The 20,246-nt window shown below is 36.5% G+C and overlaps 1 protein-coding gene across 1 annotated transcript in view; it reads right to left on the reverse strand.

Moving 5' to 3' along the window:
* The window catches only part of LOC136832337 (muscle M-line assembly protein unc-89-like), a 502,631-nt gene that overhangs the window by 84,229 nt on the left and 398,156 nt on the right, over positions 1 to 20,246 (reverse strand). Inside the window, 16 exon segments of the mRNA XM_067093248.1 lie at positions 514 to 628; positions 1,283 to 1,458; positions 2,101 to 2,215; positions 3,816 to 4,003; positions 5,957 to 6,132; positions 7,480 to 7,700; positions 8,310 to 8,488; positions 9,432 to 9,547; positions 12,576 to 12,735; positions 14,676 to 14,784; positions 14,930 to 15,105; positions 15,415 to 15,526; positions 16,622 to 17,215; positions 17,360 to 17,996; positions 18,901 to 18,953; positions 19,507 to 19,685. Coding sequence (XP_066949349.1) covers positions 514 to 628; positions 1,283 to 1,458; positions 2,101 to 2,215; positions 3,816 to 4,003; positions 5,957 to 6,132; positions 7,480 to 7,700; positions 8,310 to 8,488; positions 9,432 to 9,547; positions 12,576 to 12,735; positions 14,676 to 14,784; positions 14,930 to 15,105; positions 15,415 to 15,526; positions 16,622 to 17,215; positions 17,360 to 17,996; positions 18,901 to 18,953; positions 19,507 to 19,685 — 3,306 coding nt within the window.

The raw sequence follows: 20,246 nt of genomic DNA on the forward strand, positions 1-20,246 counted from the left end.
TGTATCGGTTTTATTTTCTGTTCCCTCATATTTATTCATTTATTTATTTATTTATTTATCACCCTGTCCTATATCTGGTCTCTATCTGCAGGATGATTTCCCTCTGGGACCCTTTTCGGTTTATTAAAGTCTGTTGATTCTGTCCATCAGCTAAGATTTCTGGAAGGGAAGAAAGAAAGAAAGAAAGAAAGAAAGAAAGAAAGAAAGAAAGAAAGAAAGAAAGAAAGAAAGAAAGAGAGAAAAAGGACAGGAAGGAAGAAAGAAAGAATGAAATAAAGGCAAACAGACAGAATGCAAGGAAGAAAGAATGAAATAAAGGCAAACAGACAGAATGCAAGGAAGAAAGAATGAAATACAAACAGAAAGAAATAAAGAAAGAAAGCGAGAAAGAAAGACAGGAAGAAAGAAAGAATGAATACAGACAAACAGAAAGAAATAAAGAAAGAAGGGAAGGAAGGAAGTATGTAAGAAAACAAGAGAGAAAAGAACAGTTCACAAGAAGAATCTACTCACCACTGAACCTCGGGCACAGGGTAGCCACCCAGCTGGACCTCCAGCCTGACTGGGTATCCCATGATGACCTTGCTTGCCTTGAGGCTCTGGATGAACTCGGGCTTGGAAGGAGGAGCTGTGAAACGGAGATGTAGATCAATGAATCAACGCCAAAAGATAATCATTGAGAAAAAGAAAAATATCAACATTTATTGAATTAATAATTTTGCTCTTACAATATTGCCAGCATTCATGAAGGCTTATATTTTCAGTTTCCAACAGAAAATATGGATTACTGTCTTAAAGGGACATTACTTAAAATGCTGTCTTAAGCCGTATTCGATAGAATGTCTTATAAGAACTTCAGTTTTTACTATATTACAAATTATTTCTTATGTTGTTTTAAGATCAGTTAAGACAATATCTTACAGATAGTGTGATACATGATGTAGCTTGCTGTTTGAAGTATTATTTAATAAAATATATTATAAACAGTATTATCTAGAACACAAGTGAAAAAGTGCTGACCTTATCATAATTATCAGTAAACATATTTATTAAAAAAAATCTCATAATGGCATGAGTTAATAAAATGGTGAAAAAATCCACAATGGTGTAAGTGTAAATATATATTAGAAATATAAATATAGATATACATTTACATTTACACCATTGTGGATTTCCTCACCAATAAATATATTACCATGACATTAACGTTTTAATTATTGTTTTAAGAAAACTCATACTTTTACTTACAAACAATGAAAACAGAAAAAAATAGAGTACTTACGAACAACATTAAGGCTGCACTCTGCCTCGCACTGTCCCTCGTCGTTGACAGCATAAACAGTATACCTTCCCACGTCCTCTGTGGACACGTGGCGGAACTCAAGGTAGTAGAGACCTTCTGCAGTGACACCCATGTCGATGATGTCTGTAGGGTATACTTGACGTCCTTCCTTCATCCTGAAAGGATATGGGATGACCTGATTAGTCTTGGGGAAGTCTTCAGGGATAGAAAAAGTACATTTGATGGTTAAAAGTAGAGAAATCTAAATTTACAGTCGTTTTTTTAGAGCTGGCGGTAAATATCAGCATTCGATATCACTGTTCCTAGTCGTGATTGGCCGAAGTTCTTGCACAGCACCTACCATTGGTCAAAATGATATCGGCTGCGGATATTTACCGTCATTTTCAAAGAATAGACTAGTCTACAAGAGTGATGTTGTAATTCTCTTTTAGATTTATGAAGCATTCTATGATCCTTGGGATGAAGAATAAGAATATTTATTTACTACTGAACAAGGCTTATTTTGCAGTTACATTTTGTTTACGTAACTATTCTCTTGTTGGCCTTCTCTTTATACAAAGGCTCATCAGTAACTGTCATTTGAAAATATTCCTGAACTGAAGTCACTCCAGTAATTGCTAAAACATTCAGGACCACGAATCCCAGCTCTACACTCTAGGAAACAACAGTATTCAAGCACTCGTTTCTGTGATATTTAAAAAAGAAATAAGGATACAATAAAACAAAAAAAAACCTGGAAACGTGTCCAACAGCATGAAATAACGTCCAATTAACTGAAATTTTTTTTATAAACTTACCATTTGATCTCTGGTTTGGGGAATCCAGTGATCTTGGCGTGGAAGATACCCTGCTTCTTTTCCATGATTTCCAGGTCGCTGGGTTTCTTCGTGACCTTGGGCTTCCTACGCTCGGCTGGAAAAGGGAAGGAAATAAAACTTACATAACATGTAAAACTTATGTAACAGCCTGGAATGAGCAAAACAGATTCCACTGAATATAGAATTCAGGTCAAAGGCCAAGCGCTGGGACCTATGAGGTCATTCAGCACTGAAAGAGAAATTGACAGTGCGAAGGTCTGAAAGGTGTAACAGGAGGAAAACCTTTTGCAGTTGCACTGTGAAACAACTGTTAGGGGAAAGGAAGGTCTGCTGGAAGGAAGAGAATATGAACGGAGGTACAGTAAAAGGAATGGAAGAGGTTGCAGTTAGGAGCCAAAGGGACTCTGGAAAGATCCTTAAGTAATGCTCACAGCGCACCATATGAGGTGCAATGACGGCCCTACCCCCTTACGGGAGATTCAACTGAATGGAGTTCGGAAGTTTAACTGCTATAAAGAAACGTATCAGGAAAATTATAGTGCAGCTGAGAAAGTACCTGTTTTAAAATGTCAACAAAAACTTATACACCCGACTGGAATGAGCAAAACAGATTTCACTGACTGGAGGACGACAGTTTAATTGCGAAAAACATAACAGGAGAGTTATATTGTTAACAAGAGATATCTAAATGAAATTGTCTACAAAAACCTGGCAACACTGAAGTGGCATTTTAACATAAAATTTGTAAAGTACTTTGATACATCACGGGGAAAATGGATAAAAAAAATATTAGATACCAAATACGCATCGAAAGATAGTTTACAGTATCCCTGAGTTTAATGAAAGCTTAGGCTGTTTATTTTTTTTCTTTTTAAAAAGGCAGATATCCATAGGATATCTGCAAATCATTCGATTGAGTGAATATATTCCACGATATTTTCTATTCACACATTATTTGAAAGTTTACCAACGTTCTTGAGATGAATTTCCAATAAAGTTAAGCTAAAATGGCAGTCATTTATTTATCCCTATAAATTCTCTATCTCTCTCTCTCTCTCTCTCTCTTCCCTGCACACTTACACACACACACACACACACACACACACACACACACACACACACACACACATATATATATATATATATATATATATATATATATATATATATATATATATATATATATATATATATATATATATATATATATATATACTACTTACGTGCACGTAAACACAAACACAATTAAATAAAGAAACAAATGTTTTCTACTCTCTCTCTCTCTCTCTCTCTCTCTCTCTCTCTCTCTCTCTCTCTCTCTCTCTCTCTCTCTCTCTCTCTCTCTCTCTCTCTCACACACACACACACACACATACACACACACACGCACACACACACAGAAACAGAAACACACTCACAGTTGAACCAAGACATCAATATCATCCCATCTCTGTCCTCGTTACCTTCAAGGTCTGCTACGAAAATGCAGAGTCGTAATCTTACACATCAATACCTAAGCCAACCACCCCCGGAAGCTGCTGCTTTCACTGCCCTTTCAAACCTGCCATCGCACATAACCTCCTCTATTCCCTTGTGCCTTATATTCAGCTCGTTTGATCTGGGAGAAGCTGGAGAGAGGCTGCACCTCGCATGGTCCATCCGATGCAAGGCCCTTCTGTGTTCATGATACTCACGCCTGATGATGAGAGCCGTCTCGACGCTGGTGGCGTTGAGTTCGTTGCTGAACTTGAGTCTGTACTGCCCTGACTCGATGGAGGAGGCGTCGACAAGGGTGAGGGAGATGGTGGCCTCGCAGTAGGAGGTCTTCTTCATCTCGATCTTGATCTTCTCGCTCGCCTCCAGGATGTCTCCGTCCTTGCTCCTGTTTTGGGTAAGAGAGGCGGAATATGAGAGGATCAATCAGGAGCGATTATGAAACGGTAAGGTGAGTTGTGGAGTGTGTTTACGAGAGATTAGGAATGAAGAATGAGGTTAAGTTCCTATTTTGGGTATGAATGGAACATAAGGGAATCAGACGTGATCAAGAAACGATGAAGTAAATTAGGGAGAGAGTTTACGAGAGATCAGGAATGAAGGATGAGGTGAAGTTCCTATTTTGGTTATGAGAGTAATATAAGGGAATCAAACGTGATCATGAAATAAATTAGGGATAGTGTTTACGAGAGATTAGGAATAAAGAGTGAGGTGAAGTTCCTGTTTGGGTAAGAGAGGATATAGGGGAATCAAACGTGATCATGAAGTAAATTAGGGAGTGTTTACGAGAGATTAGGAATGAAGAATGAGGTGAAGTTCTTATTTTGGGTATGAGGAGAATATAAGGGAATCAGACGTTATCGAGAAACGATGAAGTAAACTGGGGAGAGTGTTAACGAGAAAATAGGAATGAAGAATGAGGTGAAAGCACATTTGATAAATATGGAATCAGAGATGATCAGAATATGTTAAGGTGTAGCAAGAAATGTACAACAGAGAAATGGGGAATTAAAGAGATCTTGACATGACCAGGTGAAGTAAGGAAATTAGAGAGATTACAAAGTAATTAGTTCCAAAAAGTCGAGAGGACAAGACAAATCAGGAATCAGAGACTATCATGAAATCGTAAGGCAATGAAAATGCAAATTAATTTACGCATGAAAGAATTTACTAATTCCTATTTTCAAAAAAGGGGAAAAAATAAGGAAGGTTCATTGGTGGAGTTCATTACTTAGTATTTGTTCTAGGAAAGAGTATTTTATAATAAAGTTTCTTCAAACAGTATTAGTATAATAAACATGAAAAAAATGTATTTACATTATTGTACAATATGAAGGAAAATTACTATACTATCAAAACTTATATTTTCCAATGTATTTCCAAAAGTAGCAATTTATTTAATCTTTCATTCCATTCTCACTTTTTAATAGATTAAACATAACTTTAAATGTGACATAAATAAAACTATAAAATGCTCTGTCTTTAGGATACGTGAATAACTAAAGAAAATGTTAACCAGTTTCATGATAAGTAAACAAACTGACGTTGTAAGTCTTCCTCTGTCATAAATATTAAAAAACCAAAGGCTCTTTGGAGCTACCATGACTTTAAATCCTTTCCAAGTTCTCCTGGTCAAAGGCTCTCTTGAGCTACAAAGACTCTGACAACCATTTAAGTTCTCCAGGCCAAAGGCCTTCTTGAGCTACAATGACTCTTTGAACAACATTCAAGCTCTCTAGGCCAAAGGCTCTCTTGAGCTACAATGACTCATTGACCATTATGTAAATTCAGCTAGGCTCAAAGCTCTCTTGAGGTAACATGACTCTTTGACCACCATTCAAGCTCTCTAGGCCAATGGTTCTCTTAAACTAAAATGACTCATTGACCACCATTCAAGCTCTCTAGGCCAAAGGTTCTCGTGAGCTACAAGACTCTTTGCCAACCAATACCAAACTCTCTCTTTAGCTACAATGACTCTTTGACAACCATTCAAGCTCTCTAGGCCAAATGTCCAGTTGAATTGGCAAACAATTCTGACCACCATTAAAGCTTTCCAGGCCAAAGGCCCTCTTGAGCTACAATGACTCTTTGACCACTGTGTAAATTCAGCTCAGCCTAAGCCTCTCTTGAGGTAACAGAACTCTTTGACAATCATTCAAGCTCTCCAGGCCAAAGGCTTTCTTGATCTACAAAGACTCTTTGCCAACGATTAAAGCTTTCCAGGAAAAAGGTTCAGTTGAGTTAGCAAGACATTTTAACCACCATTAAAGCTCTCCAAACCAAAGGCTCTCTTGAGTTAGCAAGCCTCTCTGACCACCAGAGGCTCTTGGAATCTACTTACCATTCGAACACAGGTCGAGGAGAAGCCCTGATCTTCACATTAAGAGTGACGTCGTCGCCCTCAGCGCCCCTGGTGACGTTCTCGAGTCCTTCGACAACCTCACACATCATCTTCTTCTGAGACAGTTTGCCTGCAGAGTTGCATTCGCCTACCAAGCTCTTGCCCAGGACTGTGACCTATTTATAAAGTAATATTACTTACTGCTATTTTTATTACTATGATTATTATCATTACTATCCAGAAGATAAACCCTCTATTCCTACGGAACAAGCCCACAGGGCCACTGACTTGAAATTTAAGCTTCCCAAGAATATTGTGTGCGTTGGAAAGAGGTTACAGATGATAATAGGAAATACAGAATGAAAAGATCAATTATTAGAAAAGAAAAAAAAAGCTAATCAATTAACATATAAATAGATTAAATCATATAATAAATGTTAAAATACAAGGTGAATTTCTTTAGAGTAGTAATGCATTGCATCTTCCCTTGAACTTTTGCTCAATATTATAATAAAATTACTTTCCAGATATGGAAGGTATCTCAACATAGTGTGGACAACGGTTATGCTGAATGGTAGTGCCTCCAGAAAGCCTTCAACTCAATTAGTATATCATTACTATAAATAAATAATAGAAATAAATCTCTATAGATACCCAGACAGCCTTAATAGCTCTGTTATTCCAACCAGACATACTGAAATTCAAATAAAATGGAACACAGTCTAAACAACATCTACTTCTAGAGGAAACCCACCAGGACACAAGCATTCCACAGATGTCTCTCCTTGTGAAGACTCACCACTCCATAAACATCCAACAAACGCATCTTCCAGAGGAAACTCAAGACTCAATAAGCATCCAAAAGACGCCTTTTCCAGAGGATAATCTAATGAGTCTCTTCCACAGGAAACTCACCACTCCACAAGCATCCAACAGATGCCCTTTTCAGAGGATAATCTAATAAGTCTCTACCATAGAAAACTCACCACTCCACAAGCATCCAACAGACGCCTCTTCCAGAGGAAACTTATCACTCCACAAGCATCCGACAGACCCCTTTTTCAGAGGATAATCTAATAAGTCTCTTCCATAGAAAACTCACCACTCCACAAGATCCAACAGACGCCTCTTCCAGAAGAAACTCAACACTCCATAAGCATCCAACAGACGCCTCTTCCAGAGGAAACTCACCACTCCACAAGCATCCGACAGACGCCCTTTTCAGAGGATAATCTAATAAGTCTCTTCCATAGAAAACTCACCACTCCACAAGATCCAACAGACGCCTCTTCCAGAAGAAACTCAACACTCCATAAGCATCCAACAGACGCCTCTTCCAGAGGAAACTCACCACTCCACAAGCATCCAAAAGACACCGTTTCCAGATGATACTCCAAAGAGTCTCTTCCATGGGAAACTCACCACTCCACGAGCATCCAACAGACGCCTCTTCCAGAGGAAACTCTCCAAGATTCAGACACATAAACTTTTAAGCCTTTGACCAAGTACCAAAGAAAACTCACCACACCATAATCATTCATGTTGAGGTCTTTGATGGTGAGACAGTAGACTCCAGGCTCGGGGAAGGTGAAGACGTGGCGTTCGTCCTCTTTGACGACGACGTCTCCCATCTTCCAGGTGCAGTCAGGCAGAGGAAGACCAGAGGCCCTGAATGTAAAGGTGGCGTCGTCTTCCAGGCAGTGCATGAGGTGTTCCAGGTTGGCCACCACGTTAGGTTTCTCGGCTGGAAAAGGGACGTTGATGAATTCATACATTCACTCACCTATTCCTTCAGGTACTTATTTATCATTTCAGTGAGTGAACTAATTATTAAATAGTAACTTTTTGAGTAATCAATTACTAAATGAATAATAAAAATAATTAGTTAATTAATTATTCATTCATTTATTAAATTATTTCTTTATTTAAGCATAAGAATAAATAAGTGCCTAATTGCAAAATTGCTTTCCAGAGCATTCCAGAAGTTTTCCTGGGTATTTTCAAACGTCATTTATGCCACGGATAAAGGGAACAATATATAAAGAACGATAACCATTATCCAAGCCATAAAATAGTAGATACATAATATCTTCTTAACGACGAGAAAGTATCATGAAATTGAAAACTAAACGTTGTCTGTGATTGAAACTTCATTCATTATGGAAAAAACTTCTAGTCTGTTTGCATATGCAACATTTTAATTATATAAATTCCATTTCATCTAAATAATAACATGAACTAAATCCGAATTTATTTTTTGAGGACCTAGACAGGTCATCAAGACCTCGTTATAAAGACCTCATTACCCTGTCCATTCTTTTAGTCCCATAAGAAGGCCACAACAAAAACTTACTGTGGACTTTGACGGTACAGCTTCCAGAGCAGTTTCCAGCTTTGTTCTCGGCTGTGTAAGTGATCCTTCCAGCATCCTCCAGCACAGCTGATTTGATGAGAAGTCCGTACACTTCATTATCTTCGTCTCTCATGTACTCGAAGTGGCCATTGGGAGTGAGCTCCCTTCCTTCCAAAGTCCTGGAAGAGGATGGAAAAGAATTATTTAAAAATATTTTCACTAGTTACCCCTAGCATAGAAAATGGGGTAAGACAAACCAACTCAGTGCTGGTCCTAATCCAGTGTAAGTACAGAGGGATGGAATTGGGAATTAGACGTTTAAGATGGAAACAGCTAGAGGAGGTTCAGTAAAAAGACTGACCACGACTATGGATGAAGCTGAAAAGAAGAAGAAGAAGAAGAAGAAGAAGAAGAAGAAGAAGAAGAAGAAGAAGAAGAAGAAGAAGAAGAAGAAGAAGAAGAAGAAGAGAGTGCGTTAAAATTTATTAAGGGATCAACCGTTCAGGCAACTCTTTCAATGTCCTATTCAGCCTAGACATTTGAAGTTTATGAAAGGAAGTCAAAAGGATTAATGGAGGATTCTATTCCTTATACTGTCTAAGATATACCAACAGAAATAACTTCCCATCCCCTTTTCACTTTAAATGATGAAAAGAATCAAGCTGAAACCCTGAACTGACTTAACGATCTTTAAACCATTTCTGAAAGGAACACGTCTAATCTGCCATGACACAGGAACCCATTATTTTTTAAAGACACTCACTGGAAATAACCACCGTTAATTAAAAGTTAAAATTATCTCATTAGCATACACAAAACCGCTGTGTACATTATTTGAATTCACTGATTTCGTGCTAAAATGTTACTGTCCTTTCCCTCAAAATTACGAAAATAAATTAAAATCATTTATAATTCATTTATCTATTATGAAAATGTCATATTGCTGAAGATTTCAGAAAATTGCCACGATTACGGTTTCCAGCTTGTACTATTTAATGCTAAGGATCATACACTCTCTCTCTCTCTCTCTCTCTATATATATATATATATATATATATATATATATATATATATATATATATATATATATATATATATAACTCTGAGTCATACTCACCAAACCATCTTGGGAGGGGGAAAGCGTGAATAGCCACATTCAGCAGCAGATCCTTGCCATAGTCGACGGTGGAGTCCTTGAGTTCGCCTGGCTGTGGTTTTACTAGGATACCCAGACGACTCTGAGGGAAGCAAAAAAACATAATTAATAAAAAAAAATATTTAAAAAGACTCATCATGAAAAATACAGGACCTTTTTTTTTTTGGAAAAGTACAAACCCACAAGATTTGTTGGACCCATCTATAGGAGTCACACTGCGCTTTTCACTTCTCGTTTGAATGTCACTAATCTTCATAATTCTGTAAAATGAGTTTTAGATTTTGTGGGGGTGGGGGGAAACACATGAGAAGCCACAGCCTATAATGATCCTCAAGCATTTTGCAAAATAGTAAACCTTTGTAGGGAAGATGAAACATCCCCTAAAACAATTCTCATTGTACTTTGATGGTTTATTTACATTTCTATCTATTTATTCATTAGTCTCCAATTAATTTTTCATCTTTTGTTTAATTTTTTCTAATACTGATTTCCTTTTTCTGTATTTCCTGTTACCTACTGTTATTTTTTTTTTTTAATGAACGCCATATTCTTTGGAAGCTTGAATTTCAGGTCAATGGCCCTTTAGGCTTGTTTCAACTGAATAAGATTCATGTTCTGAATAATAATAATAATAATAATAATAATAATAATAATAATAATAATAATAATAATAATAATAATAATAATAATAATAATAATAATAATAATAATAATACGGAAAAATCACAAAATTCGTTGGATAAACCTATGGGAGTAACACTACAGATTTCACTTTTCATTTTGATGTTGATAACCATTATAATTCAGTAAGATTAGTTTTGAGAAGTATTTGCATGAAGCACATGATAAGATATAGAGCCCATAAGTAGTTCTTAAACATTTCGCAAAAAAGCAGGCTCTTGTCTTAATTCACTTTATATTTGTAGTTCCTGAAAAGAAAAGCAACATAATGAAAATGCAAACTTTTTGAAGGGTTGTGTACACTAGTTTAATGCAAATAGCAACTGACAGTGTCAACAGAGTAAAAATGACACAAGTCTAATAATACTGTGACTTGCATATCTAGATTTGCTGAGTCAACTGTTGCTCTTTACCTACGATCTCTTCGCAATGTATTCTTGTTCCTTCAAACATCTCTCCCTACCCATAATGGGAACGTGAGATTGCCAAGCAACCGACAAAATATAGGTTGCAAACGCCCTCAGACGAACTCTGGGTTTCGGAGGATGAGAAGTAAACATGATATTCCACGATAAATTGCCCAGTTGGCACGCTGTTTAGAAATAACGATGAAATGTAAAGCCTAAATCCAATTCGGCGTAATGTTATCTTTCAATTTCTTTCGAAGTGAGGCTGCGAGATGGCAGTTGGGTGTTATCTTTCTATTTTCAGAAACTCGGTTCCAAATGAGCAGGAGAAAGTTCAGAATGGGAAGACTTTCATATTCCTGTAAGAAAAAGGCACAGGAAACTCTCCACCCTTTTTTGTGGGAATGTCCCTGAGCCGAACTTAAACAGAATATCTCTATCGTAAATGACAAAACATGTGTTTCAGCCTCTACAAATCGTCAAAATATGATGATGTATTTCCTTACCTCCCTTTCATGAAAATCAAGGTTTTACATAAATACTATACACGTATTTCTTTATTATATATATATATATATATATATATATATATATATATATATATATATATATATATATATATATATATATATATATAAATAAGTGTATGCATATTTATATATATACATATATATGCATGTATGTTTGTAATTATACTTATTCCACTTGTAAGTCAGTCACCACCAGTATTAATAAATGACTATTCTATAATACAGAAACCTTACAAGGAAGCTGCCAAAGTTATATTATATATATATATATATATATATATATATATATATATATATATATATATATATATATATATATATGTGTGTGTGTGTGTGTGTGTGTGTGTATATATATATATATATATATATATATATATATATATATATATATATATATATATATATATATATATATATATATATATATATATATATATATATATATATATACCTAATATTTCATTAAACTTTTTTTTTGTAAGAGGGAAACATCAAAACTCTCTCCACATAATATCATATGCACCTTGCATAGATACTTAAAAAAAAGCAGAACCTTAAAACCAGGCTGTTGCATAAAAAAAAATACGCAAGAAAATTCTGATACAGTCGACGAGGATGAGAAGATGACCTCGGAGTGAAGTTTTATGTAATGAAAGCTCCTGAGAGACGTCACTGAGGGGAAAGCCCTCAAGGGTACCTTTCTGCAGCGAGCTCTCCAACTCAAGAGCGCAGCCAAGGGACAGGGTTTCTTCAGAAATGCAAAGAAATGCAAAGGAAATGTAAAAAACGAAAATGAGAATGAAAAGGTAGTGGGGACAGGCAACTGAATCATCTAAAGATAAAGATGTTAGTTCAGCTAAGGATAAGGATGCTAATCCATGAAATAATTCAGTCAGAAGTTCCATGAAATATATATTAAGCAGAAAAGAATTCACGGGCTTATTTCAGAAATGCAAGAAATGCAAAAGAAATGTAAAAAAAAAAAAAGGAAAATGAAGAAGTAGTGGAGTCAAACAGCTGCATCAGTTAAAGTTAAAGATGCTAGTTCAGCTTATGATAAGGATGCCAGTCCATAATATAATCTGTCAGAAGTTCTGTGAAACAGATATTAAGCAGAAACGAATTCAGAAGCCATTTTCGAGGCCAGGAACCCCAACTCAAAAAGAAATCTGTAACTTAATTTGTCTAATAACATCTTAAGGGCAAAAAAGCAATATTAAAATGTAAGAGCAAAGGCCAACAGAAACGTAAACGGAAAATTAAGGCCATTTTTTAGTACAGGGACCCAATTCAACAAAAAATTTAAAAATCTATAACGAAGGCTATTTTTGAACACAGGGACCCAATCCAACAAAAAATTAAAGAATAAATCCATAACGAAGGCTGTTTTTGAACATAGAAACCCCATCTAACTAAATCTGTAACAAGGTAATATTTTAGATAATGCACCCACTCAAAAATAAATAAATAAATAGATAAATCTTTAACTTACAGTGGTCTCGCACTCGCCGTGCTGGTTCTTGCCCTTGACAGTGAAAGTGCACTTGTCCTGCTCTGTGACCCCAGTGATTGTGATGGTGTGCCAGCCGGCCAGACGCTCCTCAGTCACCTGGAAGCGCTCTGATGGAGGCAGGGGCTTGCCGTTACGCAGCCTGGAATCATCGAGAGAATGTTAGTGTGTCTTTATGGCCATGGTCGTGATTCAGTTTGTTCACCAGCATTAATTAGCAAGGTTTTCTAGGTTGTTTTGCAATGTTACATAAATTTTTACTTTTTCTTCCTTATTGTTTTATACGTTACCCAACCTCTTTTTTTATATACTACCCAAACTTTTTTTCTTTTTTTTTTGTAATATGCAACTCAAATTTTTACTTTGTAATATACTAAACAGATTTTTATTTAGTTTTAGAGTATTCTACCCAACTTCTTTACTTTATTTTTTGCAATTTAACAAAAAGTTTCCTCTGTTTCATAACACTACTCAAATTTGTACTTCCCTCTATGATATACCAACCAATTCTCATTTTGTTTTGTAACATACTATCCTCGGGCGTATGTATTAAAACGTAAATGCACATGACAATTCTTAAGTGTTGGTAAAGTAAGGACTATGTATTACTGTCCTGAATTATGTATACATAATATAGAAAGGATATTGCTATTCTAACGTGCATCCTTTAGAACACAGAATTCATATTACCATCCAAAACTATATCTGTTCATGAGCAGAACACAATGACTACTCAATTAAGCTTTCACTTATATTTTCATTTAACATCAATCATCACAAATGCCTCTTGATTATCTACAGAATTTGAGTGATTAACCAGTGGAATATTAATTACAGCTCGTATATAAGGCGACTTCCTGTTGAGAGCAGATTTCATGATATTGCAGCTTTTTTCCTCATATTCGTCATTAGGAGCCCCGTGTATTGCATGATGACCAGTTTGAAGGACGAAATAATATCCCCTCTACCAGCTTCAACGCTTGCAACATTTGGTATTAGTCGGGTCTTTACAAATTACGATGTAATTCGGCTATTTCTCATATGAATATCATTGGAAAGATGGTAAGGAAACAGGCATGATTAAATCATAAACATAACTCGGTTCAGTTAATGAGCAAGCGAATGAAGTACCAATTATTCCCAGCAGGTAAAGGAAATCAAAAGGGAATTTTTCATAATAAAAAAAAATCGTACGTTGGTTTTGCTTAGTACTAAAGTTCCAGATTATGAAAAACAAACGTTAAAATTTTCTATATACTTGAAAAGAAAGGGTTTGGGTCGAGAAACAATGTTCCTTATTCTACCCTTGGCCCGAAGGAAACAAGAAAGGGGAAAAGAAAGAAACAAAAGAGGAAGCTATACAAGAAGAGAATTGACAACATATTTTTTCTAAATAGTGATATATAGAAACGATGGAGTATCGCATGAAACAAAGGCAGTTTCCCAATAAAGTACAAATCCCAGCACATTCCCTTAATAAGACTGCAAAGATGAAGAAAGGATTCTTTAAAACATTATTGAGGATGACACAGCTATTTTTCTTGGGCAAACTTCGTCCTATGCTCACAATGTTAAGTCCATTTCTCTTGGTTGGCGAACATAGATTCAGGTCTCCAGTCTGCATTTACTTGGGGGCCATCTTACTATAGTAAAAAATGATGTCATAAACACGTGTCTGCAGCGTAGTGCATACATATCATAAACAGGTTGAAAACAAGTCCACGACTTTAAGTGGAGAACGAACCTTTGGAAAATGCAGGATAATCGTGCGAAGCACTGGTCATACCTGCCAATAAGTCATTAACTTGTATTCAACCTGTTGATGATGTGTGTGCGTGACAAGTTGCTGACATGTTTTGCTGCAGTGTGGATATACACTTATCCTCGCTTTCTAATGCATCTTCACATTAATTATGATATAGAAGGGTAAATTTACTATTTAAGCAAACTAAACATTTGGTGGCTAGCCTGATGGGCGGAAAGAGGGTCGGTGAGAGAGCCTACTGAATTTAACAGGGAGGAGGGGTAGGATTATAATTATACATAAAACTGTAACGTAAAAAACATACAACAATCACTAACCATTCGATAGTTGGAATGGGATCACCGACAATCTGGCACTTAAGAACAGCGTCGGTGTTCTCAATGACGTACACATCCTCCAGCGGGTTGCGAACGCGGGCTTCCTTTTCTGGAGGGGAAAGAAGAAGAAAATCAGCTTCCTATTCAAGTTTTCAGCCAGATCTAAAACCAGGTTAAACTTACAATAATACAGTGTGTGTGAAGGTAAAAAATATGCTGAGGGTCATTTTAACTCCTAAATTTAAGAGATTTACCTTTGACTGTGACTATGCCAGTCTCCTGTGCAGAGTCGATTTTGTTCTTGAGGACGCACTTGTACTCCCCAGTGTGCTCAGGGTCGCTGCCAAGCCTCTCCATTGTGTATTTAGTTCCATCGAAGTTGAACCTACAACGATCTTCCTCCTCGGAAAGCTCCTTGCCATTGAAGTACCTGAAAATATCAGAATAATTTAATGTTTCGTTGAGAAAAGACAGTTCAGGAGTTCCAGAATGCTTAATGAGCCTAGATCCTAAAGAAATGAGTAAGGAGTGATGTGTATATCTATAATCAAGAAATGGTCAAAGTTACATTATGTTAAATGCAAACCTTGAGTTAAGCTTTGGTATACTACTCTCGGTTTACTCCTGAAACTGGCACTTAACTGATAGGGTTGTACTTATGACTTTTAAGCTACAACGCATTATTTTATTCCTGGACTGTAGAAGATGAAGGAAAAAATAAGTAGACAGAAAGGCTTACCATGTCGCTGTTGCTTCTGGAACAGCAGTTGCTTCCACTTCCAAGACGAACTTGTGCATGGCAATAAATGTCTTGCCTTCCTTGAAGTTGGACTTCTTGATGTGGGGTGGAGCTAAAGGGATAAGTATTTGGAAAACAAGTTAAAATTCAGGGCTCAAATCTTATGTCTTCGTTATAATGTCAGAATAATGTCTCCAGTTGATGTCACGCACTGATGTTCAAGATCAGTATGTTGCGTGAGGTCTAATTGCACAAACTTTTGAAACATGAGAAAACTTCAGGGTCAAGGCTGTTCTGATGTGTGTGGTGGGTTCAGTTTCTCCAGAAGTGTATAGGTATAAATCTGTGGGAGTCTAGATGTATGTTTCAGAGCTCAAATAAACTCTTAACTTATGAATATGTGATCCTTGTGAATTGTTCTAAATACTGCCCAAGTTTCAAGATCGTGGAAAGGAAATAGTGTCGCTAAAACGCAAATGATTGTTTGAACTTTCAAGTGATATGTGATAAAAATACATAAAATCTCAAAATATGATTAAAACTTAAAATAAAATGCCAATTCTTAAATAACAAAGCGTGCACACATAAATAATCATACAAAAGAGCAACATAAAATGATTTCTGCAGCGTAAAATAAATCAGATTAAATTAAACGAATACAGCTCAGGTTTGTCTTACCAGAACTAAAAATAGTAGACCTTCAAGCGTGTAATAAAGGTAAATGAGATCAGCCATAGTATAAACATGCATTGTGAGAGTTTACTGCATTTACTGGATTCAGTAGAAGTCCATCTTTTAATTCTCAAGGTAGATCTTAAATATTCCTTAGTACTACAATACACTTAAATAGAAGCCTTTCAAAAAAGTCAGTCAGTAAATTATTCTACAAGATGATGTCAACATATTGTCATTAATAGAAGATAGCATTTACATAAATAAGTTAAATTTCCCATATTAGCCATTCTAGATTCTTAGTATCAGAACACGAGTCAAAGCTGTTCCTACAGTTTCGTCAGTACAGTAAACTACAGAAGATTTAAATGGAATACAGTAAACATTATTAGGTAAAGTTTTATATACTGTGCAGCAGAAGTTTCCAGAGTGAGTTGTAACTACAAGGCATCGTTCTCTTACTGGAATTAGAATCAACATAAAACCACGTGAGATCATTTTTGTTACGGATCCTCAGAGAGATCACTTTCTTTACCTCGTCCGTCGACTAATCGGCCTAAGTCGTCTTTACTTATCTTCTCTCCTGAGTGAGACGGTTTCTCAGTTTCTACAGTCTGTAAGTTTGTGGTCGGAATGTTCTGTGGTTCGGATTCAGAGGAGACACTGGCTTTAGATGCAGTTGGCGCATCCACGCTCAGGCATTTCTCCGGAGCGTCATCGAGAGCCACCGACTTTCTTTTGATTTCAGAGCTTTCTGGCTTGCTTTTCTTCCTCTCACTGTTTTTACCAGGACTTTCGGTCGCTTTTTCATGGACAAGCTTAACGTCCTGAACTTCTGGGACCTTCTTATTATGATCAATAGTTCTGATGTCGAGAGTCTCAAGGTCACTGCGACCTGGTTCACATACAGTTGTTTCCACTGCCTGTTCAGGTTCAATGCCTGTTGTTTTTCCCATTAGAAGAGCAGGTTTAGCACTTGCATCCTGCAGTGCAGGTGCTGGTTCTAAATCAGAAGTGCCTTCCTCATCACTGTCTGAAATTAATGCTTTGTATTCTTCCACCTCAACTGTCTTCTTAAGATGAATTATCGAGGAAGACTCAACAGCACCGTCACCCACATCTGATTCAGCTGAAACATGGATTGGCAAAACTTTCTACAGTAAGTTATGGACAAAATGATACCATAAATCTTCAACGAGAATAAATCTAATGCCACACCATAATCATTTAACATTTTCCAGAGCTACAACCGTGTCTCAGTAAACAAACTTACCAGTTAGTACCGTCTGCTGGAAGTTTTCTTGACGCACGATGCTACATTCGGCCAAGACCCTGAGGCCCCCTTTTCCTTTCGACTCCTCTGACGTCACATCACAAGATCCATAAACAATAAGTGATTGTTCATCTTCAGGTTCACTATCAGTCTCTATTTCCTGATTCCTGACCTCTTCAGTCACTGTCACGTTCATTTTTTGTTTCAGACACGTTTCTCTATCATTGTCAATGTTAACTTCTTCACTTTCCTCTTGGGAAGCATAGATGACGGTTTCTTTACTATCGGAAATTTCAGGATATTTAACATTGCCATTAGTCTTTTCCCTTTTAACCTGGAAGGCACTCTCGAGGTCTGGAAGAGACTCCCGTTTTCTCTTTCCAGAGTCAGCTGTTTGCGCATCCATGTCAGTGTCTTCGGACTGATCTAAAGCCATTTCCTCTTCAGGAACCACGTCTTTTTGTCCAGAGTCAGAGTCGTTGTCAGGCGATACATGGTCTCCAGTGCTTTGGGACTGGATACTAGCAGTCTCTTTGCTAGGTTTAACATCTTTGACACTTGGTCTTTCAGCTACAGGGAATAATGGTACACATATAGAATGAAATGCTTTAGGGTCTTTCCTTCTCAAGGTCATCAACTTTGCATTCAGATGCACAAAAAGAACATTCAGTTGGTGCAAAATTAATCAATCGTAGACTAATTTTACAGACAACTCTAAACAAGGTGACCTAGAATCAGACTGTTTAGTGACAATGACATCAATTGATTGGAAACCAGTTTTTTTATGCATCTGAAATCAATTCTCAATCAAATATTTAATGCAGATTTAGGGTTTACTGAAAATCCTTTAGTTCTCAGTGGTGAGGAACAAATCCACAAAGGAAAAAAAATGTGGAGAGGATAAAACATCAAAATTCGAGGATTGAATAAGAATCCCTTGACACAAAAAATGAGGACAGAACAAAACACTTAATATAAAAAAACACACATGGATGTTCTGTCATGAGAGGTTACTTTCTCAAGATCTAAGTAAACGAAAAAATTTTTGTTTTTTGTAAAATCCACACTACTATTAACTATTCAAAACTTAAAGGTAACAAAAAAGGACTCAGACAGTTGTGGACTACCAGCACATTTGGAACAATACAGAGAAGATTAAACATCACGAACTTTTTTCTTTTTTTGCGGTTTATTTATCAAGAATTTAATTCACAAATATTTTCTTTCCTGGTTTAAACTTTTAAATATTCAGTTCTCTAAAATACCAGGCTATTATAAACTACGAAACACCAGTTAGTTTCGTCTATACCAACAGCTTTATCCATTCCTGACTGCTACTTGTTATGCATTCCATCATGACTTCAGAATTTAATTCTCAAAACTAAAAAATTATTTCGATTTACACAGAACAAATACAGTAGAAAATAAGTTTACTTCTGGAATAGTTTACAAGAGTCCTACTGTGATCGGGCATATACATGCTATGACTCAAGGGTTGGACAAATCACAATGAATATGCATCCCATATCCAGAGGAGTTACCTGGATCCTGTAGGTGTACCTGAAAATTCTCAAGCCAGAGAAACACACTGGATCTAATAATGAGTTGTAGAAACACATAAGACAGAGGAATTGAAGATGTGCTTCCATTCTGAGAAAAACTGGAAAATCAAACCATTCATTTTACAGAAAAGACTGTAACATAAAAGTCTGCATCCAGTGTGCATTTACAGGCATGAAGACGTGGATCTAAGCAGCATACATTTTCACTTCCATAAGGAGTGTGTCTTATGCAAGTCGTCAAAGATTCAAAATTGCATAACATATTAACCCCCATATGTCAGCACTGATTTCATCCGTACTTATATTACAACGTCTTTTAATAAAAATTTCATTGCAAATCAATCCAAAGGTTTCAGTTCTGAGTTCATTTTTACTTATATTAAAAAGTCTGTTATTTCAAAATATCAGCCGGACCTCCTTGAAAAGTAAATTGTCTTGTACTTGAGAAAATCGTGCCCCCTTCATTCTCAAATGGCAATCGGGGGGTCTCTGCTGTAGACCAGTGAACATGTTTATGCTGCCTAGAATCACCGTAAAGAGAATGAATAAACTTGAAGAATGGGCTACTGTGAAAGCTCAACTTACTGTTGACAACAACGTTGGCCTCAGTGGTCACTGTGCCCTCCACGTTAGAGATTGTAGCCACGTAGTGGCCGGAGTCCTCAGTGGTGCACTCATCGAAGTAGAGAGTGTAAGTATCCGGGCCTTCCTGCTTCAACTTGATGGCCTTGCCGTCAGGAGTCCACTTCTTGCCATCCTTTGTCCTTTGGTAGCACAAGAAAGTGAAGAATTGCATTTCAAATAATATTTCTATAACCGTTCAACTCATTTCACTAAGAATAGTGGCAAAATGACGTTAAATCATCCCTAGATTTCATCTTCTTTCTTTCTTAGCAGAATGTAAATATCTGCAGCTGATATCAAAGCTAATTCTGATTGGCAGAAGTTCCTGGTGCTCCCACCCACCAGAGGTTCAAATCAGATACGTAAGCCAGTCAGCAGCAAGACAGAAGTTACTGTGATATTGCCTGTGGCCATTTACCGTCAGCCTTCAAAATAACAGATTATAGTACCCATTTTTACTACAATTAATGCTAAGCAAATTTTGACAATATATTCTCTCATCAAAATAACATTAAAGTGAGGCTATATGGCATAAGTAGCTTTATAAAGTGGTATACTTTGTGGCTGAAAAGCTAAGTTGCCACTAGAACCTAAAAGATCAGCTATGAACTTTATATCCTAGTTAATGGAGTAATACTTTAATTTGTTTTATTCTAACTTTCCATGATAAATAAAATATTTTATTTCTATGGTCAAACTAG

This window comes from Macrobrachium rosenbergii, chromosome 49 (assembly GCF_040412425.1).
Source record: "Macrobrachium rosenbergii isolate ZJJX-2024 chromosome 49, ASM4041242v1, whole genome shotgun sequence".
Classification (NCBI taxonomy): Eukaryota; Metazoa; Arthropoda; class Malacostraca; order Decapoda; family Palaemonidae; genus Macrobrachium; species Macrobrachium rosenbergii.